Below are 27,612 nucleotides of genomic sequence, written 5' to 3'. Positions count from 1 at the left end.
CATATCATGGAATAAAAATGTATCCCATCTACAAAAGCCACAAGAGGCGTGGCCTCAAAAACAAACGGATATGAAATATGTAAATTGAATCGAATCAAATTTAAAAAAATTCTAAAAAATATAATTTTTTCTTAATAAAAATCAAAACTAAATTGAACCAATGATATAATAATCGAATAGTATATTTTTTTTTATAGAACTGAAAAAACCAAACCGAATAATTATCGAAATAATTTAATCCCATTATCATATATGTCTTTCATTTGATAAATTTCATTATATGGGCAAACTGAAAAAATCGAGACATTTAATAGATTTTTGAAGTTTTAGTAAATATGAAATAATAAAATATTAATTGTTACAAAAATACAGTTGAATCATATATATACACAAAATAATAAAAAAATGTTATATATAAGAAAAATAGGGATCTGGTAGATTAAATAGGAATGGGATATATATATAGATAAAAATAAAAAAAAAGGTAGAAAAGTGAAGGTGTGGTCTGGCTGAGATTAAGAATGTGTTTGGGGATATGAAATGGAAGACAGAACATAAGGTTAATAATGGTTGCCATTCAGACAAAGAGTAATGGACATCTCACCAGCAAAAAGTGGGTTCAACGTATTTATGCTTGTTAAATTAATCAATTACATTTATAACCCCCAACATCTTATACATCTTCCTATACTATATGGTTCCACAATTAATATTTAGATATCCATAATATTATTTAGAAAAGTAAATAAATACCCCAATCAAGCCTATGTACATGTAGTCCTGGAAAATAGCAAATTCTCTCTCTATATATATACATATTGATCTGTATCAATTGATTTAATATTTTATTTTGTTTGGGACTCACACTAATTTCGAAACCGATTACTAAATCATGTGAACTTTGAGACTCGAATTCGGGACAAGACAGACTTTTTGTGTATTTCACCGGTTTAACTATCCAAATTAGGTTTAATTGATTTAATATTTGTTTTGTTATTTTCTGGTCCAGGTTAGACAACTGGCCGTAGTTGCACATTTACATGACTTTGAATATACGTCTGCATCAAATTGATTATGACCTCGGAGATTTTTCACATGGAATCCAGATTTGGTCGTACAAAAAAAATATTTTCAGTTTAAAATCTTGTCTGAAGAACAATATCAAATTAGGACCTATCTGGGTATGGTTACGGAAACCGGAATTTCCAAAATTCGAGGAAGAAGATTATACATGAAACATGATGACCACCACTGCACTCAACTCAACACTGACCAGTCGGTCTAATAATGTGAAAAAAGACTTGCAAAATTATATAAATACCCCCATCTCGATTCGTATATGGGCTTCATATAATAAAACGACAGAAAAGCCCACCAAACATTATGAGAACCATTCTACAGTTTCTGGGCCTGATTTGGCCCATATGATATGCCCCCTTACGACACGTGGAAGCCTCTCGTCCCATCAATCGAAGCGCCACGCTTATTCTTTACCATTTTGCCAAAAAAAAAAAAAACAAAAAAAAAAAACAATTGGGTCAATTAGGGCATCCGAAATCCTAATGAGGCCCAGAAGCAAGAACTTTGCCACGTCGACATACGAATTATTACAATTAGGTGATATATATATTATATTCCTAATCATACAATCTTTGCTTGGAAGCCCTAAGTTCCCTCTCGTTATTTTTTGTTTCTTAAAAAAGAGCAATTTGTAAAATAACCATTGGAATTATGTATGTGTATACGCGCTTATCTATCCCCTATTTAAAAATCTGCTATTAAAGTGTTTTTCAAGATGTTAGAAAAACAAAATTTATAAAAATTTGGTTGGTTATTTTTTTGGTTTTCAGAATTCAATTTGAATATAACATGTGAATAAAAAAATAGAGAGGATAGTAGTAACTATCAAAGGAGGTTCAACAATTCTCAACCGCACCCGCTTGAATATACAATAATTATACACAAAATAATTATATTTATGATTCTAAGCAACGTCTGTCCATTTCTAAACAACAATTACGAACAAAAACCATCCAGAATGTGGTGGGACGATCATAAATTCAGGTCATAAGATATGAAAACATTTTGGTTTAGATGGTCCGGTTTATCAGATATCGGTTAAGCGTACCGGGTCTGGTCTGATAAGCAGTATCATAATACAATCAACGGTTATAACAAACTCACGTTCACCGATTTTGCCGTAGATCACAAGTATTTCATATTTGCAGTTACAGCAACATTAGTTATGATCAGGTGCAGCAACCTGCACGATAACAGGGCTCATCTCGACCGTTTGATGAAAATATTCGAACCGTTGCATATCTAACCCTTCTGTTGCCCCTCGGTCTCGAACACTAATAAATTATTTATTATCGACTCTCTCAGACGGCAAAAAAGAAAAAAAATGGTTTCTCGTTCCTCTCTCTCTGTTTCCTTTTTTCTCTGACTATTTGGCGGTTCGTAGGAGAGTTTCTGGTGCTCTGCAATGGTGGAGACGAAGTCAAAAGATAGTCGAATCTGACAGAGATTCGGGGTTTAGCGATTCAATTCGAGAGCGAGGAGTATAATGCCGCTGACGAGATACCAGATAAGAAACGAGTATGGCTTGGCGGACACGAAGCTGTACGAAGCCGCAAACAGGGATGACCACGAATCTCTGCTCGAAGGCATCGCCATGGCTGGACTCGTCGGCGTCTTGCGGCAGCTTGGTGACCTCGCCGAGTTAGTCTTCCTCTCTCCTTTTTCGTCTTCATTTTCAACTCGAATTCTTGTCCCGTGACGTATCGTTGAGTCTAGGAGAATGGAGAACGTGAGCTCGATTCTTTTTGTTCTAAATTCCCCGTTACTTGAATGCGTAACTGTTTGGTCACCAACGAATTTGGGACTTTCCGTTTTCGTTTCTTTGCTTTTTACTGCGGCGAACAGGGGTTTAGGTTTGGATATTTGTTCGTCTCGCTCTTATCCGGTGACGGAGTGATACACTGATTCGAGAACTGGAACTCAAGTGTCCAATTGCTTTGACCCCAAAATTAGGTCAAGCTTTAATGCGATAGGGTTAGAGCCTTGGAGGTATCTTTTGAAATGTCAGCTTTATATCCCTGTAGAGTTGAAGTCGATGATTTGACTTGATCGAAAAGATTGCCTTACTCGTTGTACTTGAGGTTTTAAATTATAAGTTGATCCGAGAATCCGTTTTCCTCTGACTCTTATATATATATATATATTCTCGTGTTGGGTTTGAACATGAGGCCTTCCTGTGATGGTGAAAACTCCATTGCCTTGTTTGAGGGTTATTGGTAGATTTCGGGAATCCGGGGCAAGGAACATTATGAGTAACGTACATGTGAACGCCATTTTTAACTCTTTTTCTGATCCGAGAATCTGCTTGAACTGTCCAGTTGACCGGCTCCATTCCTACTTCTGCTTTGATCGCTCATACTAACCAGTATCCAGAAAGCAACTTACACATCTATCTTTTCTTTTGTCTCCATGTTTTCTCATAAGGTTCGCTGCTGAGATATTCCATTGTCTCCATGAAGAACTAATGACAACCGCAGCACGAGGCCATGGTGTAATGATACGTCTCCAACAACTTGAAGCAGAGTTTCCATTGGTTGAGAAATCTGTTCTGTCTCAAACTGATCATTCGTTGTTATTTTCTGGTCCAGGTTAGACAACTGGCCGTAGTTGCACATTTACATGACTTTGAATATACGTCTGCATCAAATTGATTATGACCTCGGAGATTTTTCACATGGAATCCAGATTTGGGGGGTTGATAGTGTCTAGAGATAGTATTTATCCTATCGAATAATAAGTAACTTGATCACTTAACTGAAAGTTATATAATGGTAATGCATATTCTGTTTCAGGACTGGATTGGCATCCTTATCTGCAAACAGAAGGAAACCTGATCACACGTGGCGATTTGCCTCGTTGTATAATGGATTCATATGAAGAATGTCGTGGCCCACCACGTCTCTTCCTTCTTGACAAGTACATTCTGTAGTTCATGGCTATTTCAGAAACTTTCATCACAAGGACACTTACATCGCTATTTTTAACATTTAACATCCTTTTTCAGGTTTGATGTTGCAGGGACAGGGTCATGCTTTAAGCGTTATTCTGATCCATCTTTGTTTAAAGCACAATCAGTGTCTGAACTGCCAACATCAAATATCCGGATTGTAAAAAAATATCAAAAAGTGAAGGTAATCATGTAATGTAGTTCTCTGATCTTGTCTATAATTCACTGTGATTCCACCATTTACCATCCAAGTCGGATTTACACTTGGGTCTCAGTACCTTTAGTTTTATCGGTCCTTGCAATAGGAGCGTCCATCTCCTGAGTCATGAGATTATGTTCTATTGAGGTTTTATTTTGTTGCCTACACCTTTTCTCGTGTAATATCAAAACTTTTCAAAGCAGAAGAAAGGATCACGGGGGATGGATGAGGAGACACCTGAGGCTGGACTTATATCACATGCGAAGTGAGCATTCAAGTTTTATGTTTAAGCATGCGTTTTTTATTTGCCGAGTCCTTGTCCAAAGTTCGCATGACCTAATATGTGATCGTTAACACTGGATACTTTATGTATTGCGCAGATTGCATCAGCTTTTCTCGAGGGAGCATGTCGAGATCAGAAATAGAGATCCCCAATTTCAAGTGAAACTGAAGAGAAGACAATTGAATGGATCTCCAATTAACTCAAGCTCCGGGAGAAGTTACATGGAGAAACTCGTCAAGAGTCCTCCGCCAGACCATGAAACTGCTCCTAGATCTCATTCAAAGTTGAGTTTCCATACACTAAAAAATTACAATGCGAGTGAAACGGGGGAGTTAGACAAGTTATGTCAGGCTATTGTAACTGAAGTTAAAGTAAGCAATGTACAAGAAGTCTTAGCAACAACATCTACGGTTAATTCCAACAGTGGAAACACTGGACAAGACTTGGAGATGGAGCCTCAACATATTGCTGATGCCGGAGTTGAAATTCCTTTTACTCCTCGGAAAAGTACGAATAAAGAGAAACCTTTGACCAATCAAGAGGTAGAGCCAGATATTTGTTTGGAAGTTGGTCATTCTCTGGAATTGACAAGCACAGGGAACACTTATACAGATATCCCTGTTTACATGGGGACAAAAAAAACAGAAACAGAGAGTGCCGACGAGCCTAGTGATGTAGGACATTTGGGAGTTGGAGAGCATCACACATATCTTGATGCACATGAGTCTGAAACGAAGGTACTAGCATGGTTTTTCGACATCTTGCACCACTCCTTGGAGGAAGAAGAATCTAAGAGTTTACATGCTGATTTCTCAAGCTCTTCTCCTGAAAGTAAATTGTCTAACACTGAAGGATCTGCTGGAACAGAAGATTTGTCATTCGTACAACCTTCAGTGAGTAAAACTTCAGCAGACATGGGGACTCCAGAGCTCGAAGAAACACTTCTCAATTTGTCTGCTTATGAGAATCCTCAAAATCTGATTCGGGATACTCAAAGTTACTTGCAGCTTGGTTCTGAGAAATTAAAAGCTGATGAATTTGGGATGAACCCGCCTGAAACTTCTTCAGTCCCTGAACTTGGAAGAGGTGCTATGCTTAGTACTCCTCCTGAGGCTCATGAGGAGTATCTGTCGGAGCTTCCTCAAGCACCATCAGAAGCAGAAGAAACCAGGGCTGCAGTTCTTCTTACAAATTACACTGATGATTGTAATATTGAAAATGTTTTCGGTATGGAGACTGAATCAGTGGTATCATTCAGTGTTCTAATGGATGATCAGTTCACTTCCCTACTCGATCAAGAGATGGAGATTCTGAAGCCCGAGAGTGTTTCTTCTGAAGTTGATGTTTCCCTTCTAGTAACTGAAAGCAATTCAAAAGAAACACCAATGGCATTGGACTTGGATAAGGTTCTTCCAACTCAGGATCTTGGTGTAGCCAATGGCTTTGAAGACTTGTCTCTGGTTTCTATTGCGCATGACGAGACTATATCCGAAGACGATGAAACCAACTCAGAAAGTCGATATTCCATGAACACTAAAATGTTCGATCTCATTTCACCTTCTGGCAACCCTGATCTGGCTAAAAGACCTTCAGATTCTGAACAGGAGGATAGGCAGACAGTGTCTATGGTTTCAGATGATAGTGACTGCAAGGGAATGATATCTAAGGATAACACTGATACTCTCAGCTGTGAAGCTAGTTTTTCCAGTGATGCTGATCACAATAAAGCAGGGCTGAGTGATATAGCTCTTGAAACCTTGCAAACCATGCACGAAACAGGCTTAAGAATATCTGATCTTTCGGATTCGATCTGTTACCAGCAGACGAATCGTTTGGTTACTCAAGAACACCATTCTTCAGAGTATTGTCCATGGTCACGGGATCAAGGGAAAGATAGTCCTTTAGGAAATGTACCGATAGATCCAATCACAACATCAGCAGAGTCTCTTCCTTCTCATGCAACTGCTCATGACGTATCTGTTGATCTTCATGGGTTGTCTTCAGTAAAACCAGCAATGGTAGGCTCAGACGGCTCTCTAGAGTCAGACACAGATTCTTCGAGTCATACCAGTCACTTGCAGAACAGCGGACATGCTCTGCCTTCAGGGTTTACTGAACTGGAAGCTCTTCACTCTGCGGATAAAAAAAGTTCCACATCATTGGATGATCATTCCATGGATCACGCTGATGAGGAAAATTTCTTGGACATTTTCTCCGAAGCTGCTCCTCATTGCAGTGTGTCCCTCTATGAGGAAACTCAAGCTAGGCCATTCGATACACCTCCGCTTCCACCTCTTCCTCCAACACAATGGTGGATAGGGAAGCTAATTGATTTGATTAAAATGTCTGGGGAACCATTTCCTTCGGTAGTGTCACTCGAAGACAGTGGGAATAGCAGTGCCCGCATTCATGTGGAAGAATATACACTGAAAGCCGCATCGAATAATGAGGATACTATGGTGGCCAAAACAAGAAATGCGAACAAGGAATTGTTCCCTTCATTCCCAGCCGGTGGAAAATTCAATGTCTCCTCCGTTCATGCAGGTGAAAAAGATACACCAAATGGATCAATTAGAATGTCTGAGGCACTATTTTCCTCAGTAGCATCACTTGCAGTTGGTGAAAGCCACAACATTCATGTTCATGCAAATGAAGCTACACTGCAGGCTGTGGGGTCTGAAACTCCGGAAATTGAGCACTTTGGGGAGAGTTCAAGAGGAAACGTCGACGAGAAATCTGAGATTGCGCAGCATGGGCCTAAAGGAGCAGCCAAAACTTTGGATGCATTTAAGCCTTCACAGACTTTTCAAGGCTTGAACTTGAATGAGAATCCATTAACAGAAAATCTTATGGGACACGAGACTTCTTTTGGTAGCATAGTTGTTACCATCGATAGAAGCATGGTAATTACTCTAAATATTCACAAGTCTATGTATATGTCCATATATGACTGGGTTCTCTCTATCTTATATATATATACATATATATATATATATATGAATCTTTCTCTTACAGTTGAGAAAGGCATCTGAACGGCCTCGGCCACCACTTGGACCTAGAATGAATGAACAAGATTCATTGCTGGAGATAATACGGAGCAAGGTTAGACGTCTTACCCTCCCCTTTGTGTTTGCAGATTTTGGTATACACTGCAGTTTTACAAGTTTTGTGTGTGTGTTTTTGTTTTGCAGTCATTCAATCTGAGACCAGCAAATGCCATGCTCAGGCCCAACGTTCAGGGAGTTCCCGTTACCAACTTGAGGATTGCTGCCATATTGGAGAAAGCCGACTCACTTCGCCAGGTCTCTCTCTCTCTGTCTCTCTCTAGCTTTAATATTCGATCTAGACCAGAGATTATAATTTTCTTCACCGAGAAGCTTTTCAGTAGCCAAAACAAGAGACGAAGAATCGCTAGGATGCAAAAACAAAGGATTAGCATAAGGATCCAAAGGTGGAGACGAAGATCGAGAGCTCGATCGCTCATGATCAGAGAGATGAACTTCGGAATCCGTCATCAGAAATCAGGAACAATCAAAAAAGAGATCGAGAAGAGAAATTGAAAAACTGAATCATGATTCGCTCTGATACCATTTGAATTTGGCAGAGAGAGAACGAAACAGATTGAGACAATTTTCTCTCTTATTTTCAAAAATGAATGAAAACTACTATATATACTGTTCAGCTCTAATGGAAAAAATAAAGGCGGAAATGTAAAGTACATAAACTGGAAATAAGAAAACACATTGAACCGAACCGAGGTAAACCAAACTAACGAAATACGTTCTCTAATACTTTTAATGTCGAAAATAACTAAGAGATTATATTACCAATACGAATGTTAATAAATGATATACCAAATAAAAGGATATGTAATCCAATTGTCCATACCATATTAGACAAAACAACACATAGTAGAATGACCTAGATTTGGATAATTCAACCGATGAAATGATGGTACAAAGCATTTGTCCCGTCTTGAGTTCTAACATTAAATTTGAGAAGGATATATATAATTTAAATCGTATGATTGAGTTCGATCCCAAAATTAGTTTGAATTTCGGTGCATTGTTGAAAAAATATAGAGTGAGTGTGCTTCTATTATCCAATAAGACACGTGATTTTTAAGATCTATAATTTTCAAAATTTGAACTATATATTATTTATTGCTGACAATAAGTGAGATTAATCTGTGTATAAACAGGAATTAAGTAACGGAAAAGAACAAAAGGGAATCATATAATGTGAAAAGGGAAAATTATTATCAAGAAGAGAGAGACAGGAGGCCGTGGCTCCACCGTGGTGGTGGGGACCACAACGACTGCGACGGTGGTAGGTCCGCCGCACGTGGCTTGTATATTTTTGACCGTTCAACTCCTTTTGTCTATTTCTCCTTCAATGTTTATCCCTAAAATCTAAATATTTTTTTTATAAAGCCCTAAAATCTAAACATATATACAAGAACATATATATGTATGTATGTTATAATTTTAGTTGTCATGTATAAAAACTACGTGTAGAAGCTTTATATGCAACAATACGCTTCGATGTAGATATTAATATATGTTGGGAAAAATAACTGAATATTATTTAAAATTTTAAATAAATGAAGTAATTAATGCATGAAAATGAGGAGCATATATATTATTAATGGATGTCTCCATGTAGATGGCCGACAACAGAATATAAATGATACAACTTCAGCTTCCGTGCGACCTAACATCTTGACCCGACATCTCTACAATCTCTTTTTTCTATTATATGTATTACTCCGTTTTAAAATATTCGTAGGTTTATATTATTTTTTATATTTTAAAATATTTGTCATTCTACATTTTCAAGACATTTTTTTACAATAATTTCCAATTTTATCCCTATTAAATTTCAATAAATTATTGATGATAATATTGTTTTATCAATATATATATATATATGAAGATGAATATGGGATATGAAATGACAAATGTACTCGGAGTTAATTAAAATGATAGATATCCAAATCCAATATGGAGAGGAGTTCAGGACCTCTGAAGTCTGAATGAATGCTGGTACTTATTTTGAGTGTAGTATTGAAGCTTTTTAGGGTCGTGTTTAAAAAAAAAATTAATTGAAATTGGTATACATTTATGGGTAATTATCACTAATAATGAGATTCACTTGTCAAACATCGGGACTTGGGGATATTATAATTCATTGATTAAGGATCATGTTGTAGCTAGCTAGCTAGTGTCCTAATCAACTAATAACCTATCAGACACTTTTTTTTGTATGTGTGGTGTTTTGGTCATGAATTAAAAAAAAAACAAACAAACAAACAACAACATGAACCGAATGGTAATGGAAAGTAACATGGATGTCATCATTAAAGAGATGATGGGGAAATCTTGAACAGCCTATGAAGCAACATATCATGGAATAAAAATGTATCCCATCTACAAAAGCCACAAGAGGCGTGGCCTCAAAAACAAACGGATATGAAATATGTAAATTGAATCGAATCAAATTTAAAAAAATTCTAAAAAATATAATTTTTTCTTAATAAAAATCAAAACTAAATTGAACCAATGATATAATAATCGAATAGTATATTTTTTTTTATAGAACTGAAAAAACCAAACCGAATAATTATCGAAATAATTTAATCCCATTATCATATATGTCTTTCATTTGATAAATTTCATTATATGGGCAAACTGAAAAAATCGAGACATTTAATAGATTTTTGAAGTTTTAGTAAATATGAAATAATAAAATATTAATTGTTACAAAAATACAGTTGAATCATATATATACACAAAATAATAAAAAAATGTTATATATAAGAAAAATAGGGATCTGGTAGATTAAATAGGAATGGGATATATATATAGATAAAAATAAAAAAAAAGGTAGAAAAGTGAAGGTGTGGTCTGGCTGAGATTAAGAATGTGTTTGGGGATATGAAATGGAAGACAGAACATAAGGTTAATAATGGTTGCCATTCAGACAAAGAGTAATGGACATCTCACCAGCAAAAAGTGGGTTCAACGTATTTATGCTTGTTAAATTAATCAATTACATTTATAACCCCCAACATCTTATACATCTTCCTATACTATATGGTTCCACAATTAATATTTAGATATCCATAATATTATTTAGAAAAGTAAATAAATACCCCAATAAACTGATGGGTTTTTTTTTTTTTTTTTTGGTGTGAGACAGGCGATGGCAGGGAGTGACGATGACAACGATTCGGACAGCTGGAGTGATGCTTGAAAAAAATAAAATAAAAATCTATATATATATATATATTGTATACACGTGTATATGTATATATACACACATTGCATAAGCAGAGAATTAACGGTTTGATCTAGTGGGTAGTTACGTCGCGTTAGCCAGATTGTTTTACAGAGTTATATGCTCTTTTTTATGAACGTTGAAAGCGTGTGTTAACTTTCCTTATGATGCCCTGCGTCTCTGAGGAGGAGAAAAGCGTGACATCTACAGGAGATAGAGACAAACAGCACACACGGTTATATATATATATATATATATATAAATCATCCGTACGCACAGCCATAAATTAATTAATCACCGGTCCCCAACAAGTTGAGAAGAATAAAATAAAATATGAACTCCATAGAATTTACCTTGGTTGGTCATAAAAAAAAAACGAGGGTACAATCTCAAAGAATCCGTACGGAGGCCGACGAAAGGCGCAGCATGACACGTATCCCTTCTTCCGCCAACCTTCTCTGACCATTTCCTTTCCAAATTCCCAAACTTACGCTAAGGGCAATTTCGTCATTTCTAAATAACAAAACAAAGACTACCACCCTCGATGCCTTCTTCCTCGAGTCTTACTATACGTACGGTCACACCTTGGATTGCATATTATTATGATTGGATTCCGTCTTCATTCCCAATTTTGCTCCAAAGTCTACATATAAATTATATTAAAAACGAAGCGAATAAAAATATATACCCTGATTTTGCATTTGTTTATAATTTTTCATTTTGACTTTTGTAAAGCGCTTCTTCGTACACCTATATTTCCGTGCGAACGACTTCTGGTACGGGATGGATGGATGGATGGATGGTTACACTATCATTTTTTAACGAAATAAATATATAAAATTAAATAAAAACACAGGGTTTTAATTTAAATTTAAATTATAAAAACGGGTTTGAGGTTAAAAAAAAAAAACAGAAAACGACATGGTCAATGGTGCTCTGCTCGTACTGTCCGCACGCGGATCTGTCCTTCCTCGCATCTTTACTCCACCATATATGACGATCCCATTACCTAATTTTCAGATTGCGACTTCTCTCTCTGACCCTTTTGCCCTTCCTTCCCCTCTCTGTCCTCCCCCCGTACGGAGCTTTTGACCCCACACTCTGCTCCTCTTTGCCATTTACAAAAATGCCCCCCATCAGAGAGATTCTCTGATGTATGTTTTGATCATATATATCTATATTCTAAAATCTATATCATGATTACTCCGTTATACCGAATACCTTATCATGTATCTAAAAAATAACGGTTCTTTTTAGTATTTGAAAATCAATTGAAAACAAAGCTACGTGCAAAAGATGAGAAAAGAAAAATGGAAAAAATGAGAGTGAGGGTAATTTCGTAATTCGACAGATCATTTGTCATTCGCTTTTCTTCCTCTGATGCCCACTGCTCTTGTTAACGGTTGCTTTTTAAATCCGTATAAAGAGAAGAAACTACCTTCTCTGCCCCAAGATTTCGAAGCTCTCTCCTCTTCCATCCCTCTCTCCCCCTCCGATCTTCCACAAAACCCTAGCGGAAAATTATTCTCCATGAAGAAGCAGAAGCAGATCCAACCCTTTAACCCTTTCGACCTTCTCTCCGAGGAACTTGTGTTCATAATCTTGGACCTCATCGCTCAGAACCCAGTCGATCTTAAATCCTTCTCGCTAACCTGCAAGTGGTTCTACCATGTCGAATCCAAGAACCGGAGAACCCTGAAACCGCTCCGGTCGGAGTTTCTCCCTCGGGTCCTGACCCGGTACCCGAACTCCTCCCACCTCGATCTCACCTTCTGCCCGCGTGTCACCGATAACGCGCTTCGCGCCATCGCCGACTTTTGCGGTCCGGCGCTCCGGTCCCTGGACCTGTCGCGGTCGGGGGCGTTCTCGGCGGCGGGGCTGCTGAGCGTGGCCGTGAAATGCGTGAATTTGGTGGAGATCGACCTTTCAAACGCGACGGAGATGAGGGACGCGGCCGCGGCGGTGGTGGCGGAGGCGAGGAACTTGGAGCGGCTTAGGCTGGGAAGGTGCAAATTGCTGACGGACATGGGAATCGGGTGCATCGCCGTCGGCTGTCGGAAACTGAGTTTGGTTGGCTTGAAATGGTGTGTCGGCGTCGGAGATTTGGGCGCTGGGTTGCTCGCCCTCAAATGCAAGGGACTTCGAAGCTTAGACCTCTCTTACTTGCCGGTAATTTCTGGAATTGATTTCCGGCAACACGTTTTCCTTCCTGAATTTCTTGGAGAAAATCTGCATAGCAAAATTTCGATGAAGATTATATTTAGGTTCAAGTTGAATTCTTTTGCAAAACTGGACACTTGATTTTTTTCATGTTCGATTATCCTACGATCAACTCTTGTCATTTTCTTGGTCTCAAACATCAATAACTTCTGCTACAGATAACGGACAACGTTTTAGTCTTGCATTTTAGTCTGGAAATTTCTAATTTCCTGGAGAAAACATCAAATGTTTCTTTCTCTCTAGCGGGAAATTAACTGATTTCTTGTACTGTCTCTGCAGATAACGGGCAAGTGTTTAGATGATATTCTGAAATTGCAACACCTTGAAGAGCTTCTTCTAGAAGGGTGCTTTGGGATAGATGATGATAGCCTTTCGTCACTCAGACACGAACATGAATGCAAGTCATTGAAGGTAGCATCTTCTCCAAGTAACTTGTAGTCCATAACCAATTGATGTTGTTTTTTTTATGTCTTTTTCACTTGTCCATCACTACACTTGAATAAACGCTACCAAATATCTGCATATGTGAGGAATTCATACCGAGTTAATAACATGTACAAGTTCACAGCCCTTACTTACCACTGAGCTTCAGAGAAAGCAGCTAATGTCTGGAATCCTGGAAATCACCTGTCCAATAACAATACCGAGATGTTCACTAACACTAACTGAAAATTTTGTGTTATGCAGAAGCTTGATGTGTCAAGCTGTCAGAATCTAACTCACAGGGGCTTAACCTCCCTCCTGAGTGCGGCAGGATGTTTGCAGCAACTCGTGCTGGCACATGGTTCTTCTGTAAGTTCCTCATCTGATCATAATCTCCAAAAACTAGTTTTACTCGCTCTGTTCTCTCGCATTGCCTCAATCAAACTTGGTTTGATGGTGGGCACGGCCACCACCATTGTTATAGCTTATATCCGGGTTAAGTAACACAGAGCTGCATTAACACTGATTGGAAGTTGTGACAGTGGGTGGTAGCTCTCGTTGTTAAACCGTCACGATGGTTGAAGACCGGTTTACTGACCGCTGCCGCAACGGTGCCTTATATATGAGTTTTATTTGCTGATCCAGGTCATATCATCAGATTTTGCCAATTGCTTGAAGAAAACCTCATCTTTGCAGTCGATCACACTGGATGGTTGTTCCATTACTTCTGATGGGCTGAAGGCCATTGGCATTTTGTGCAAGGCTCTGAAAGAGCTCAGCTTAAGCAAATGCCTAGGCGTGACGGATGAAGATCTCTCTTCCCTAGTGATGAAACAGAAAGGCCTAAGAAAACTTGACATCACGTGTTGCCGGAAACTGACTGGTGTTTCGATTGCCCAAATCGCAAATTCATGTCCCAGTCTCATCTCTCTGAAGATGGAATCTTGTTCTCTTGTTCCTAGAGACGCCTTCGTGTTGATTGGGCAGAAGTGTCGATTTCTCAAGAAACTGGACTTGACAGATAACGAAATCGATGAAGAAGGTTTCTCTCTTTCTCCTCATATTTAAGAGATGAAAATTCTCAATTTGGTCGTATATGGCTTACACATGCTTCTGTAACTTTTCTTCATGTATTTAACATTTTCTTGTCCTCGGCATGGTGCAGGATTGAAGTCCATATCTGGTTGTCTTAGTCTTTCATCGTTGAAGGTGGGAATTTGTCTTAATATAACAGACAAAGGGCTCTCATATGTTGGCACAGCCTGCTCAGACCTTCGTGAACTTGATCTCTACAGGTTTGTCACTCTGATTCCAGAGCTTTTTGTATCTTGGTACAGAACCGTTTGAAAAAATTTTCTCTTCTAATTCACACACCAGATATGCATTTTTTTTATCTGAAAAATTAAACGAGAATCGTATACCCTCCTAATTGGTGTTTTCATTGAGTACTTATCATTTTTGGTTTTTCCCTACGTCATTCTATATCTCTATCAATGCTTGGATTTTTTTCCTTTTCATATCAAGGTAAATCATGCAAGTGGTTTGGTATGGTATGGCTTAAATATTCATGTCATAGTTTGTTTCCTTTTGCATCATTTCCAGGTCAGCTGGGATAACAGATGTAGGAGTTTCATCAATAGCCAGAGGCTGCTCCAATCTTGAGACCATCAACATATCGTACTGCAAAGACATCACAGATAAATCCTTGGTGTCACTGTCCAAATGCTCACGGCTAAACACATTAGAGTGCCGAGGATGCCCCCTTGTTACCTCTATGGGAGTGGCTGCCGTTGCTGTTGGTTGCAAGCGTCTTGCTAAGCTCGACGTGAAGAAGTGTCAGAACATCAATGATTCCGCCATGCTTACACTGGCTCACTTCTCCCCATGTCTCAAACAGGTAAAAAAAAAGGTTCATTACTGTTTTGTCTTGTCTTCTGGTCAGGCATTGAAGAAATGTTTTAGACATCTTCTGGTATATCATCGGCTGTCTAATGGTTGGTTGGGACGGTGGTGGCAGATAAGCGTGTCAGAGACGGGAGTGACGGATGTGGGGCTGATGTCGCTGGGGAACATCGGTTGTCTGCAGAACGTAGCGGTGGTGCAGTCGAGTGGCTTGACCCCGAGTGGCTTAACAGCGTCTCTGTTGGCATTGGGAGCTCTGAGGAAACTCAAGCTCCACTCCTCTTTCAAAACTCTGCTTCCTCTGCAACTCATTTATCACATGGAAGCCCGTGGCTGTGCCTTTCTCTGGAAAGACCAAACCCCTCAGGTAAACACACACACACACACAGAGACACAATCTATATATATATATATATATATATATATATATATATTAATATTATGGGTATTTTGATGAAAAATGAAAACAGGAAGAGTTGGATCCAAAGTACTGGAAACTGCAGCTGGAAGATTATGCGCCTTTAGAATAAATATGATTCTAGAAGAAGGTGAGACATTAGTCTCTATGAGAGAGAGGAAGAGAGGAAAAAAAAAGATGATGCTGGATTTTTGTTTTTAACTCTCAAATATTAGTTGGAAGTTCGGGTTGAAGAACACAGTGAGAGAGAGGGGCTTTGTCGTAATGAAGATGGATGCTGAAATACCAAGGTTGTTTGAGACTGGAGCAATTTGTTTGATTGATGATCTGTTCTTTGAATGTCACTTTAACAGGTGGCAGAAATGAACGATTGGATCCCATACTGTTAGTTCTGGATAGTTTCGTTCAGCCAATAGGTAACAGTACTTTCCCTTCAGAGAGCAAAAAGAAAATGTTGTAGGATTTTTTTATATAAATTTTCTGTTTGTGTTGAGATTCCATTTACTGTATAAGAGGAATAGATGGAAATGGAAATCTCGTTGCTTTCACATTCTCTTTGTATGGCCTTCTTGCCTGGACATGTATGGGCACGTTATCTTGTTTCCTTGTTGTCTCTTTCTATGTTCTCTGTAATGAATTATGTGATCTAATTGTATAAATGTTTCTGTTATTGTTGGTGGCAGTTTTGTTGAATGTATTTTTGCTAGATGTGATTGGAATATGCAAGCCTGTTCTACTTGTGTCCTTGATAATGTTTTTTTAGAATTTTTTGTACAGCATCAGAGATTGGGTTATTGAGTTAATGGTTCTCTGCATTTCTTCGAGACCTTCAAAGAATCCAAGCCTACGCACACAGAGGTGCTTGTGCCATGAATCAGCCAATTGGGCACATTCTTCTGCTCTATTCTCATGTCATCTTCTGTTTACAGAGCACTTTTGCTCAAGGGCGTCCATGCCAGATTTGTTTGTTTTGAAGGTTGTGATCACCACAGTTCATGCTAAACCTAAGGCTTTTTCTCTGAACTAGATTAAGTTCACATTAACCTCCTTTCTTGGGCCGTTTCCTGTTTTAAATAGATTTTTAATGTGGTTTGATGTGTGCTTGGTTTGTTTGGAGATTATGGTTTATCTCAGTGGTTGAGGGTGGGGATGAGAATTTTAGTCCTTACCACCAGGTTCAATATCCAGCGTTTAAGACTTTAAGTAAAAAAAAAAAAACAATTCCAGTCTTAAGAATTTTATTCAGATTTGATTATGTTACTTTTTATAGATCTTCACGTCTTGGTTGTAACCCTCAATTGTCTAAAGAGGTGTTAGGGCATGCTTCTATCTGACAATTAGTATAAAGTAAGATATTCACAAAAGTTGAAAGAATGATTCAAAGTTCCCGACTTTTAGAAACATGGGAAATATCTTCCATTGCCCAAATACAGCGATATGGATGATCTTAGTAAATCTTGAATTTATGGTGCAGGAGAAGCGGGTTTGTGAAGTGGATAATGAAGAACTATTTTTGGACAGGTAATTTTTCCATCTGTCTAATTCTGTGAGATGCCTGTCAAGATTTTCCAAACTATTTTTGGACGGCATATATGGAGAAAAATAAACTGAATCATGCGCTGTCCTTTCTGTCTTATTTTTTTTTTTCATACACTTCTATTGTTGTTCTGAAAACCCTTTTGACTTAGACAAGAACACATCATTCTTTTCTATTATACGTATTATTTGACTTCAACAAGGTCACATACCTTTTTCTCCATTATAGTCTGTCATTTGATTTAGCAATCATTCTTCTTTCATGCTTGCCTGTTCTTATTTCCCTCCTCTCTCTTTCTTTGACTTGCTTTTTTCCTCAAAAGGCCTCACCATGGGTCCCATGTTCCTGGAAAACCCCTCTGTCTGCAAATTTCTGGTTTCCTTTTCTGGGGAAACGAAGGCATCTTGTTAGTAATTGGTTTGGTTTCTCCTGCTATGTGTTCCAGGGGATACTTCTTCCATAAGCCCTTGTTTCTGCCTCTGTCTGGTCCCATTTTCCTGTGAAATTAAGACACCTTTATAGATATTTGTGCTGGTGTTTCTTATCTTGTACCAATTGATTCTTTTGTTATCCAAATGGGAACCTGTTGCAGTAAGAACATTGAATTTAGAGGGATTGTTGTGGGGGACGAAACAGATAATAACAATGAGTATGTTGGTGAAGAGGATGAAGTCAGGAAAACAGACGATGGAGCTGTTATAAGGTCTCGTGGATCATCAGAACACATCTCCATGGCCATCCAACAAGGGAAAAAGGGGATAAACCAAGACGCAATGACGGTCTGGGAGGTATGTTTTTATGTACTTATGGTTTTCTCCTCTGCCTTTGAAGTGGTGGATATGGTCGTGCCATTTAATGGGAACCATAAGTAGGTTGCAGGTTCTGGTTGCTTGTTTCTTAATCTAATTGCTAGCACTTGAGGGATTTAACCGCTAGAGCTGATGGTTGGTTGGATTGCCCGAAAAAGGACAGATTTTATCTTTTACTATAGAATTGATCAATATGTAGGAAAATGGCGCTGGTCAATAATTGTTTTTAAAAAATAAATCAAAATTAGAATTTTTTGTAGGTATTGTAAAAGAATAATGAATAATATGCAAAATATCATCAGGTAGAAACTACATGAATTTTGTTTTAGAATAAGCCACCAATTGATGACTAAAGTAACTCTTTAAATTTATTCAGTATTTTTAATTTGCCATGTCTGAAAAGTGGAGAGTATAGGAATGTGATGAAGAGAAAAGAGAATGGTAGACCTAAACTTACGTGAGAACGAGTCATTAGGAATGACTCAAAATCGGAATGAGTGGAAACAACGAATTCATGCGGTCAACCCCAAATAAACTTAGGATTAAGGCGATGTTGATGATGATGATGTCCGAAAGCACTTAAAATTTCAACGGAAACGACTCAAATGCCTTCATACTTGTTATAATTTTGTAACTTAATTCTACTGCTGCTCAAACCACAATGGAGTGAGTGGAGTATCTTTCCTTGCTTGATCTCTATTGTGTCACCACTAAGCATCTTTCTGGGTTGTCTGTTCTTCTTGCAAATAATTTTCATCTTCCTGTCTACTTGTTTAGCATTTTTCATTCAATAGATTTACTTTTTAAGTGTGACTCAGAATTTTGCTGGATTGGAAGATATGATCTTTTGCGGTGTATTTGACGGCCATGGTCCCATGGGGCACAAGATTGCTCGTCATGTACGTGAAAATTTGCCATCAATGTTACATTCTGCAATCAGATCGTCGAGATCTATCATCGATATTAGTTTCCAGAATCACGAGGAGCTATTCCATGAGTTCAAGGCTGTTCTCACTAAATCCTTCAAGTACGTAGATGATGAGATTGGTGTTCAATCGCCGTATGAGAGTTTCTGCAGCGGTACAACTGCTGTTACAATTATTAAACGGGTAGATTATCAGACTTGAACCTTCTTTTTCTCTGTGCCAAACTCGCAAACTTTATCTATCCTTTTCTGAACATTCTTCTCTAGATAGTTTGCACGAATTATACAGAGTTAGGTAAAAAAATCTCTTTCTTTTCTTTTGGAATATATTGGCATAGGTTATGGCATGAATTTATGATGAACTCCATTGTTTGAAGTCTCTGGATTGGGTTTTCTTTAAAATGAAAATTGTATGGGTATTTTTCACTTAAAACAAGTTTTTGAGATATATCATATTGTGTTATTCATGAATGCTGTCCGTTTTTCTTGCCCCTTGTTATTCTGTACAGTGAGTGATGTAGGACTCATTAGAAAGAAAACATCTTCTGCTGGAATTTTGGTATTCATGTTTACATATACAATTTGGTTCTCTATATGATAATTCCGAAGTTTCTTTCTATAAATTTGTTATACCCTTTAAACCTATTTTTAGGGAGACAGCTTGGTGATTGCTAACTTGGGAGATTCCCGGGCAATTCTTTGCACCCGAGGCGGGAAGAGCCAGCTCCAGGCCGTTCAGCTCACAGTTGACCTGAAACCCCGTGTCCCAGGTTTGTTTTACTCCAGAAAATAAATAGTCCAAGAAAAACTAGCTTTATGGCAGACCATTTAGATTTTTATCGGGGACCCTCAAGTAGGTGTAATATCTTATAAATTATTTGATATTTTGAGATTGTTTCTTGTTGAATCAGAGTATATCACGAGGCTAAGACCCAGAATTTTACATGATTTATGTGGAAGTAGACTTTTGTATCAAAATTTTCAATTCATCAAGGTTAAAGAAAACCCTCAGGTACTATATTCATAGAAAAACAGATGGCATGGTTCCTAAAAGGATTTAAGCGGACCTATTCTATCAAAAGATCATATGGACCTTACATATATAAAACATCATGTCCACCAAGTATTATACAGGTGGTGTAGGTTGCATTCCACTGCACAGAAACAAGATTTAAACGGCTATTTAGGCTGGAGAAGGTTCTAGATTGTGCAATGCATTTCGTTTTTCGTAGAATGATTTGATGAGACGTGCGGATTAGCAGTAACAAAGTAGAATAAGCAAAAGCAAGTGCTTTGGTTGTTTGGATGGTGAATCATTTGGACTACTCTACCTCACTAACCACTACATATACTTCCTGTGGAGCCATTGATTCAAGTAAGTTGATGTGTGCATAATAATGAATTCTCTTTTGCAGGGGAAGCCGAAAGAATAAAGGCGTGTAAAGGAAGAGTGTTTGCGATGGAGGAGGAACCCGAGGTGTACAGAGTGTGGATGCCGGACGATGATTGCCCTGGACTCGCCATGTCCAGGGCCTTTGGCGATTTCTGCCTCAAGGACTATGGCCTTCTCTCCATTCCCGATGTCTTTTTCAGACGGGTCACCTCTGATGACGAGTTTGTGGTCCTTGCAACCGACGGGGTAAGCTACATTTTTCTTATATGTTGTGTTCCAGCCAGTTTGTCCAAAAGGATCATAAGCGTAAACCACTTGCTCAAAGCCATGTAAGAACTAACTTTGTAATGGAGAAACAGGACAAAGCCAATACTGAAAAGAGTGTGGATTGGTTGGTTGGTTGAACTGACAGATATGGGATGTATTGACGAACGAAGAGGTGGTAAAGACAGTAGCTTCAACAAAGGAGAGAGCAAAGGCGGCAGAGAGAGTGGTCGAAAGAGCCACTCGGGCTTGGAGGATTAAATACCCAATCTCCAGAGCCGACGACTGTGCCGTGGTCGTCCTCTTCCTTAACCACCGTCCCGTAAGTGGCTCTTTTAGATCAACATCCAGCAAGACCTCCTCGTCTCTTGGAGCGACCGACTCCGTCATGGTCCGAGTCAACTCGAAACGGCGTCTGAGTCGACGCGGGTCCGGAACCGTTGTGGGTGTCTAAGAAAGTGAGAGTCGTCTTGTGCAGTGTGGTGGTGTGTAAAAAAGAAAAAAAAAAGTCAGCTTCTGGTTCTCGACAACTGAACTGTATGGCTCCTTTTCTTTTATTACCGTTGACTATATTTATGTATGTTGTTTTGATGTTCAAAGTTGTATCCAGGAAAATGTTATAAAATCTTACTTGCTTAGAGATATTGAATGACAAAAATGTTATTCGCGGCGTTTTGGAGTGCATTGTTTAGAAAGGAGAGAGAGAGAGAGGGGGGAGCGTGGGATGGACGCTCTAGAGCAGCGCGTGAAGGCTTTTTTGGGTCCCCTACAAAGCGCCGCGCATTTCATCCCAAATGAGACAAATCAACCGATCATGCTCTGCCGTTTGCAACGAGCCGAAATGGCGAGCACTTCAATTTCTCAGGGGAAACCCTAGGAGCCTCTTCGAAGCGAGAACAGTCTACGTGCTGATAATCGTGGGGATGGGACAGGATGATCATTCGGTTTTGTGATGGTGGAGGATATGATGGACGAATACACAGCAAAATCTGCGAAAATGCACGAATCTTCCAGTTTCATCGCCAAACATGGCCGATAAAGCAATACCAAAGATTGCAGAAAATCAGATCAAGGCTGAAGAAGAAGAAGAGAGTGAACGATGGTGACAAGGTACTTTCACAAGATTTTTTGTTTTTGTTTGTGTTTTTGGGTATAATGTAAATATATTGTTAGACAAGAAGTAGAAGTATGTGTACCATCTTCTGCTGTATATGTCTCCATCCAGGTGATTCTGCGACGGAAATTCAGCTCTGCAATTCATCGAAGATCCTTTGTGTGTTCTACTCTATTCTCTCCCTATCTGGGAACGAAGCAGACAAGACCCAACACACGAACTTGTCTTGTAAGAAACAGAAACCAATAAGCCTTTTTTTCCCTCTGGGGGAAGTAACAAAATTCCTTTCAAAACCCCAAGAGAAAGAGGGAGTTGCAGAACACGGAGCTTGTTCCTTTCGGTACAAGCAACCGAAAAGTTGCTGGCTTCTTTTTTGTTCAAGTGGTTGTAACTCTCGACACTAGATCTTGTGTCCAGTGTTTGTTCTTGAAGAAACTCACGTTGTATTTTTTCGCAGAATATACAGCGACAGTTCACACAGAAACACATCTAAAGGAGAGACTGTACAAAAATCCACAAATGAAAGGAGTGATTGAGCTTATTGATGAACAGCTATAACAGAGGCCGTGAGCTTGAGATCCCTGGAGACCACCAAGTCTCCGATTACACCCAACTCCTCCATTTCGCTCCACGTCGATAATCCCTTCAACAGCTGCAGACCCTCTTCGTGTCTGATTCCGACCATTATCAGGTCGTACTCATCTCCCTCCTCTCTCAGCATATTCATCAGTTCGGAGTTCTCCTCTGTCCTTGCCTTAAGTTTCAGACCAATTTCATCAAACTCTTTAGTTGGTTTTGTTAGAACCGAACTCATCATTCAAGAGACTATAGAATAAAAAGTGGAAAACAATTCACGTTTATGTAAATAGGAGGACCCTTTACCATATACCAGTAAGTCTATGTATGGGAATCTAAAATTTTCCTGTGGGGGTACCTCTTTGTAGGTGATGTTCTCTCTGTCTGCGTTCTCCTTGCAGAATAGGTTGATGGATCTCATGTCGAGTTTTGTCTCTTCGAGATCCCTCAGCGGAGAAAGACCTATGTAGTCGACGAGTCTCAGGACTAGAAGTTTTACGCTCGGATGGTAGGAGAGGCGAGTGGCATAGGCTAGCATTTCACGGTCGTCAGGTCCGCCGAGGAATAAGGCACAGATCTTGATGCTGAGTGTCTTGATGGGGACGAATCTGAAATCCGGAAGTCTCCCTCGGTCCATGTGTATAGCCACGGAACAGGGTGAGTTCTCTAAGATGTTCCGACACAACAGCCTCTCCCATGTTTCAGCTTCGCGGTCCAATGTCATGATCACGAGATCCGTCTCATTGTTGTACGCAATCGCGCACACATCATCGTGCATTGTCTTACGCGGAGCCATTGAAGTGAAGCACTCTATGCATACAGTTTCCTGGTAACAGTAGACAAAAGAGTATTATTACTTGAAATAGGTTGTGAATCTTGGATTTTGATGATTATATATGATATGATATTCCAAGACACACACATATATATATATATATATAGGTGGGTACGTGGGAGAGGCGCTCGTAGTTGCGGAAGGCCTTGACGATCTGGTCTCTACGGTTGGGGATGAGATAGGGAAAGTTGTGGAGGCCATGATGGATGAGAAGAGGGACACAGTGGTTGTGAAGCTCCTCCAGGTTGAGGGTGAAGGCCGAAAGAGGAGGAGGCCCTTTCACTGGCCGAGAGAGTTCCAGGACGTTGAGAACGGAAGGGACCACATCTCTGTTGCGGAAACAGGCGAGGATCCTCAGAGGAGCTCCTGCCCTTCCATTCTGAACCCGTCTTCTCTTGTAAGGGCTGCGTTTGTTCATAGAGTCATACATTTTTCTCACCGTTGCTATTATGATGGTCGAGCTAAGCATCGTGGAGAGCACCAATATGCTGAAAGCTTCATTTGTTATTCTCTGCAACAAAAAAATAAGTTATGTTACCCCCAAAAAAAAGACGAGGGTAAAGCAGCTAATGAAGAGATGACCTTGTAATTCAAGTTCTGTTTGTAGATCTGGACGTCGTAGATGCCTTGGATGTTGACGATAAAGCCAGCGATGACGGCATGCGGCAAAGGAACTTTGTGGTAAAAGGAAGGACCCACAATGGCTAAAAACTTGGCGGTACGGATTATCATTAGCATCAGCTCCGTGACCAAAGCCTCTCTAGTCGAGAAAGAGGAGAAATCGACCTTTTGACCGATGCCGATGGTGTTACAAGGCATGAGGACAGCCCATACGAAACAGCCGATCTTGTCGGAGAGGACAGAGGCAAGAACAGGCCTTTTCGGAGTGGAAAGACCCATCACCACTGATCCTATGAAGAACGGAAGCCCTACGTATTCCGCCCACAGCGTTGAAACGAGTAACATCAGCACTATCATGCACACGTACGTCCCCTTTATCATCTGTCCTTCTGGTGTTTTCCTCGCCATCCATTCCAGTATTGGCCGACACCCCCATACTATCCCCACTATCATCGCTATCTGCATCATTTTTTTTGTATCAACGTCGATTTGATTCGTGGATATAATACATGTATATATATGTAGGTAATGGTTATCATTTACCTTGGGGATCACCAACCAAAGGATCGGGACGTTATAATCGAAATCGATGGAACGCTTGATAGAATTCAAGGAAAGGAGGAACATGTAAAAGGCCCAGGCGAAGCAGTTGTGAACCATCATGGAGGAAAGAGCTAAGCGGCCAGGCTCAGTGTTCAACATCTTGAGATCCGACAGGACAGTGTAAGCCCCCTGGAAGTACAATGTCGACTCCACAACCAGCATTCTGTGTATTCCCTTTGCTGTCAGTTTCGCCACTCTGACTCCTATCACGTTTGCCGCCATGTATGCCGTGATATTTGCAGCTGTAAACGACAGCATAAAGAGACAGATGCCATTGATGAAGGCCAGCTTCCCTCCTCTCTTTATCATCCCCGTGTCTAGCTGAGCCGTCGTGACGAATGATATGAACAGGAAGCATATCTCCTCGTAGTTCTCGATGATGAAGAGGCTTCTCGTGTAGTAAACCTTCGACTCGAACTGCTTGTTCCTCGCCAACCCAGATGGCCCTAGTAAGATCCCACCCTGTTTTTTTTTTTTTTGAAAAAAAAAAGTTGTGACATTTGGTAAGAACATGCCTAAACTGGGGCTGTTGAAACAGATAGAAAGCTATACCGACCAGAGTCTGAGTTAGAAAGGCAAAGTTCCCGAAAGGTCGGAGAAGATACTGAAGGAAGGAAGAGAAGGAGGAGACGAAGGAGATCTGAAGGAGGAGGAGAGGAATGGCGAATTTGGTGGGGTCGTCTCCACGGGTAATCCATATTGATGATGTTCCCATCCATTCTTCGCACACCCATTCTACTGTTGTGTTGTTCCTTACCACAAAGCTTGTCCCTTTCTCCATCTTTCCCCTTTTGTTTCTCCTCCTCCTTTTCCCTTTTCCTTATATGTACTTCTATTTTTAATCCCCCTTTCTCTCTTAAGAGGTCTGGTCTGCCTTCATTTCAGGTTCCTGAGCTTTTCTCACCAGTGGCCTGAGTTTGCCTCTTTCTCCTCCCCCTCTCCATACAGTGGTTTTAATGATTATGGCCACCAAATTTAACCTAGTTTAATTGTTTGAATGCCCACTTCCTTATTTTACTGCACGGTTAGAGCTGCATACATACATACATACATACACACATATATATGTGTATGTATATATGGGGATATCTTTTCTTCTCCTTTTTGCTACCATAGCCTGTAATACTATGAATGCCCAGAAAGTTATTTTTCACAATCGTGTAATTTCTTGTTGAAATTGTAATATACGATGCATTTACTATCATACGAGTGGTCAACGAAGAGTCAACGATATGCGGTTTTATTTAGCGTCCCAACCCAAGCTTTCCAAGTTAAAATGGCCTCTGATATTGGGTCTATGTTTATTGGGCCTCAGAATGAGGGCAAAAAGGGAATTTGAAAGAGTTTTCTCTCTCTGCCTTGCACCTCACCCTCGAATTGGAGTAACGGAGAGCAGTAGAGAGAGAATCTTTGGATCTTTCTGGAAGAAGAAGAGGGGGAGAAAGAAGGTGAAATGCCGTGCCTGAACATCTCAACCAACGTCAGCCTTGATGGCGTCGATACGTCTTCCATTCTCTCCGAAGCTACCTCCTCCGTCGCCAAGATCATCGGCAAGCCTGAGAACGTAATACTCTCTCTCTCTCTCTCCCCCTCTCGAACTCGAAATTGAACTTGTAATTTTTTGTTCCTTTTCCGATGATTGATTCTGGACCTTGCTCTGGTGGATTTATCTGTCGTTTTTGTTTTCTGTTCAGCATTTTCTCTTATTATGCGGTGTACGAGGTTTTGTTGGTTGTTTAGCTAATCGTTTTTCCCTAGGTAATGATAGGAGATCTCAAGTATTTTCATTCGCAGAAATTGTGAACCCTAAGTTGTTTTCTGCTGGTGATTTGTACTTCAAGTAGTGTTCCCTTTTTTAATTTGTGGATATTGGTCTTTGGATAGCAAACTAGGTTTCAAAAGGCGTCTTAGACATGCTAATAATATCTCACCCAAAAACATTTTGAATCTCATGCCTCTAATGCATCGGATTTGATCATATTTTCGACTTCATTGAAAATGGTTGTCATTTGTTAGATAAATTCTGGTAATTATCTTCTCTGACCAGCATCTATTCTAGTTTTGGTACTTCATATAGCTTGGTCTTTCTATAAATTTGCTTGTTTTTTTTAGTTCTTTTTCTGTACCATTTGATTGGAAGTCCTTGTGTGGTGTTACCATGGACTATTCGTCTATTTGATTTGCTTTTTGCTCTTAATGTGCACGCAGTATGTGATGATTGTGCTGAAGGGCTCAGTGCCTGTGGCATTTGGTGGAACCGAGCAACCTGCAGCTTATGGTGAGCTGGTATCTATTGGTGGCCTAAACCCAGATGTGAACAAGAAACTAAGCGCTGCAATTTCTGCCATTCTGGAGAATAAGCTGTCCGTGCCCAAATCTCGTTTCTTCCTCAAGTTTTATGACACTAAGGTAAGTTCTGTCTTAAACTTATTTTGCCCTTGGTCACATGGGTCATTATGCGTGTGTTTGTGCTTCTTCTCATTACGCTGTCCATGTTTGTCTAGGCCCATCAAAGTCAAGAATATGCACAATGTTTGCACGCTTTACATCAGCACTACTAGGTCACCAATAGAAACAAACTCTTTGTGTAAGTTCATCATGAACGATCTAATTAATGTTCACGCCAAACCAAACAAGCTATCAGATCAAATGCAGATGTAAACACGGGGTGATTGTTCTGAATCTCACAAGTAGTCAGGTTTTGACTTATGGTTATTTTCGGGTCCCTCTTGTCAATTTGCAGTGTAGTGTATGTATACCTCACAATTAGCAATCCGATTGTGTATCCTTTGGTCTGAGATTGGGTTTACGGTTTTCCACAGCTTTCTGATCGGCCGAGTGCTTTTCTTTTTTCTTATACTTCCACACACAGGGTTCCTTCTTTGGCTGGAACGGATCAACCTTCTAGTTCTTGCCACCTCTCTTTAGATTCGCGACGAGCTATTTGCCATGCCTTCTAACGAATGCCTGTGAGAAGGTATTCTACTTTATATGTTATAAACCTCATGTCTCGTATTGTATCGAACCCTGAACTTGGTTGTGTTTGGCCAGACTACTCAACTGCTCTCTATGGTCGTCCGTATTAACCCTCTACCTGCCTTCCATCAAACTTGGGTCACTTACAGTTTTAGTCCATCGTCCTTCCAGAGCATCCAGGTCCTTAATCTCTCCCCCCCCCCCCCCC

At 39.6% G+C, this 27,612-nt stretch overlaps 5 protein-coding genes across 18 annotated transcripts; 4 read left to right on the top strand and 1 right to left on the bottom strand.

Annotated features, from left to right (window-relative positions):
• The first annotated feature begins 996 nt into the window (after positions 1–996).
• LOC104827064 (protein SCAR4) lies at positions 997–10,885 on the top strand. 4 transcript variants are annotated; one of them, XM_010560096.1, is made up of 9 exons: positions 2,397–2,721; positions 3,505–3,668; positions 3,873–3,996; positions 4,085–4,211; positions 4,430–4,491; positions 4,607–7,412; positions 7,525–7,611; positions 7,701–7,811; positions 10,711–10,885. In XM_010560096.1, exons 1-9 carry the CDS (start codon positions 2,567–2,569, stop codon positions 10,762–10,764), a joined length of 3,690 nt encoding a protein of 1,229 aa, XP_010558398.1. In that variant the 5' UTR covers positions 2,397–2,566; the 3' UTR covers positions 10,765–10,885. The 4 variants fall into 4 exon arrangements, with proteins under 4 accessions (XP_019059745.1, XP_010558398.1, XP_010558397.1 ...); XM_010560095.1 differs by having other exon boundaries at positions 4,427–4,491; XM_019204200.1 differs by lacking the exons at positions 2,397–2,721; positions 3,505–3,668 and adding an exon at positions 997–1,009 and having other exon boundaries at positions 4,427–4,491.
• A 1,328-nt stretch (positions 10,886–12,213) lies between these two features.
• On the top strand, positions 12,214–17,271 carry LOC104827061 (F-box/LRR-repeat protein 3-like). Of its 4 annotated transcripts, XR_773870.2 has the most exons (10): positions 12,215–12,957; positions 13,288–13,419; positions 13,696–13,800; positions 14,077–14,473; positions 14,597–14,726; positions 15,034–15,328; positions 15,449–15,700; positions 15,804–15,881; positions 16,105–16,167; positions 17,226–17,271. XR_773870.2 is itself a non-coding variant. In XM_010560087.2 (9 exons), the coding sequence occupies exons 1-8, from the start codon at positions 12,319–12,321 to the stop codon at positions 15,861–15,863; spliced, it is 2,010 nt and encodes a 669-aa protein (XP_010558389.1). In that variant the 5' UTR covers positions 12,215–12,318; the 3' UTR covers positions 15,864–15,881; positions 16,105–16,421. The 4 variants fall into 4 exon arrangements, 3 of the variants coding, with proteins under 3 accessions (XP_010558390.1, XP_010558389.1, XP_010558388.1); XM_010560087.2 differs by lacking the exon at positions 17,226–17,271 and having other exon boundaries at positions 16,105–16,421; XM_010560088.2 differs by lacking the exon at positions 17,226–17,271 and having other exon boundaries at positions 12,214–12,957; positions 14,128–14,473; positions 15,804–16,421.
• LOC104827062 (probable protein phosphatase 2C 65) lies at positions 16,105–21,323 on the top strand. 7 transcript variants are annotated; one of them, XM_019204094.1, is made up of 8 exons: positions 16,527–16,609; positions 16,681–16,727; positions 17,226–17,272; positions 17,925–18,076; positions 18,916–19,206; positions 19,675–19,792; positions 20,438–20,661; positions 20,828–21,323. In XM_019204094.1, the coding sequence occupies exons 3-8, from the start codon at positions 17,251–17,253 to the stop codon at positions 21,131–21,133; spliced, it is 1,113 nt and encodes a 370-aa protein (XP_019059639.1). In that variant the 5' UTR covers positions 16,527–16,609; positions 16,681–16,727; positions 17,226–17,250; the 3' UTR covers positions 21,134–21,323. The 7 variants fall into 7 exon arrangements, with proteins under 7 accessions (XP_010558396.1, XP_010558394.1, XP_019059639.1 ...); XM_019204093.1 differs by having other exon boundaries at positions 16,540–16,609; positions 17,881–18,076; XM_010560094.1 differs by lacking the exons at positions 16,527–16,609; positions 16,681–16,727 and adding an exon at positions 16,105–16,167 and having other exon boundaries at positions 17,952–18,076.
• Positions 21,324–22,171: 848 nt separating this feature from the next.
• On the bottom strand, positions 22,172–25,715 carry LOC104827059 (cation/H(+) antiporter 27). Its single transcript, XM_010560083.2, has 6 exons — positions 24,985–25,715; positions 24,369–24,890; positions 23,787–24,284; positions 23,320–23,715; positions 22,728–23,195; positions 22,172–22,547 (listed from the first exon to the last, which is right to left on the bottom strand). The coding sequence occupies exons 1-6, from the start codon at positions 25,207–25,209 to the stop codon at positions 22,332–22,334; spliced, it is 2,325 nt and encodes a 774-aa protein (XP_010558385.1). The 5' UTR covers positions 25,210–25,715; the 3' UTR covers positions 22,172–22,331.
• An 83-nt stretch (positions 25,716–25,798) lies between these two features.
• LOC104827060 (macrophage migration inhibitory factor homolog) lies at positions 25,799–27,521 on the top strand. 2 transcript variants are annotated; one of them, XM_010560084.2, is made up of 4 exons: positions 25,799–25,992; positions 26,637–26,837; positions 26,933–27,015; positions 27,301–27,521. In XM_010560084.2, the coding sequence occupies exons 1-3, from the start codon at positions 25,882–25,884 to the stop codon at positions 26,987–26,989; spliced, it is 369 nt and encodes a 122-aa protein (XP_010558386.1). In that variant the 5' UTR covers positions 25,799–25,881; the 3' UTR covers positions 26,990–27,015; positions 27,301–27,521. The 2 variants fall into 2 exon arrangements, with proteins under 2 accessions (XP_010558386.1, XP_010558387.1); XM_010560085.2 differs by lacking the exon at positions 26,933–27,015 and having other exon boundaries at positions 25,804–25,992.
• The last annotated feature ends 91 nt before the right edge of the window (positions 27,522–27,612 follow it).

Source organism: Tarenaya hassleriana, unplaced genomic scaffold, assembly GCF_000463585.1.
Source record: "Tarenaya hassleriana unplaced genomic scaffold, ASM46358v1 Cleome5, whole genome shotgun sequence".
NCBI classification, from domain to species: Eukaryota; Viridiplantae; Streptophyta; class Magnoliopsida; order Brassicales; family Cleomaceae; genus Tarenaya; species Tarenaya hassleriana.
The sequence above is the reverse complement of the archived record's forward strand: the minus strand, read 5'-3'. Positions and strand labels throughout refer to the sequence as shown.

What these genes read in the sequence shown, in the direction of transcription:
- LOC104827064 (XM_010560095.1), top strand. Translation starts at nt 2,567, where the DNA reads ATGCCGCTGACGAGATACCAGATAAGAAACGAGTATGGCTTGGCGGAC. An exon ending in CGTCTCTTCCTTCTTGACAA is followed by an intron (nt 3,997 to 4,084) that starts GTACATTCTGTA and finishes ATCCTTTTTCAG; the next exon opens with GTTTGATGTTGCAGGGACAG. An exon ending in TGGAGATAATACGGAGCAAG is followed by an intron (nt 7,612 to 7,700) that starts GTTAGACGTCTT and finishes TTTGTTTTGCAG; the next exon opens with TCATTCAATCTGAGACCAGC.
- LOC104827061 (XM_010560087.2), top strand. Translation starts at nt 12,319, where the DNA reads ATGAAGAAGCAGAAGCAGATCCAACCCTTTAACCCTTTCGACCTTCTC. An exon ending in CGTGAACTTGATCTCTACAG is followed by an intron (nt 14,727 to 15,033) that starts GTTTGTCACTCT and finishes CATCATTTCCAG; the next exon opens with GTCAGCTGGGATAACAGATG. An exon ending in GGAAAGACCAAACCCCTCAG is followed by an intron (nt 15,701 to 15,803) that starts GTAAACACACAC and finishes AAATGAAAACAG; the next exon opens with GAAGAGTTGGATCCAAAGTA.
- LOC104827062 (XM_010560089.2), top strand. Translation starts at nt 16,554, where the DNA reads ATGGTTCTCTGCATTTCTTCGAGACCTTCAAAGAATCCAAGCCTACGC. An exon ending in CAGATTTGTTTGTTTTGAAG is followed by an intron (nt 16,728 to 17,225) that starts GTTGTGATCACC and finishes TTTATGGTGCAG; the next exon opens with GAGAAGCGGGTTTGTGAAGT. An exon ending in ACGCAATGACGGTCTGGGAG is followed by an intron (nt 18,077 to 18,915) that starts GTATGTTTTTAT and finishes AGTGTGACTCAG; the next exon opens with AATTTTGCTGGATTGGAAGA.
- LOC104827059 (XM_010560083.2), bottom strand. Translation starts at nt 25,209, where the DNA reads ATGGAGAAAGGGACAAGCTTTGTGGTAAGGAACAACACAACAGTAGAA. An exon ending in AACAGAACTTGAATTACAAG is followed by an intron (nt 23,716 to 23,786) that starts GTCATCTCTTCA and finishes TTTTTGTTGCAG; the next exon opens with AGAATAACAAATGAAGCTTT. An exon ending in AGAACATCACCTACAAAGAG is followed by an intron (nt 22,548 to 22,727) that starts GTACCCCCACAG and finishes CTGAAACTTAAG; the next exon opens with GCAAGGACAGAGGAGAACTC.
- LOC104827060 (XM_010560084.2), top strand. Translation starts at nt 25,882, where the DNA reads ATGCCGTGCCTGAACATCTCAACCAACGTCAGCCTTGATGGCGTCGAT. An exon ending in TCATCGGCAAGCCTGAGAAC is followed by an intron (nt 25,993 to 26,636) that starts GTAATACTCTCT and finishes ATGTGCACGCAG; the next exon opens with TATGTGATGATTGTGCTGAA. An exon ending in TCAAGTTTTATGACACTAAG is followed by an intron (nt 26,838 to 26,932) that starts GTAAGTTCTGTC and finishes ATGTTTGTCTAG; the next exon opens with GCCCATCAAAGTCAAGAATA.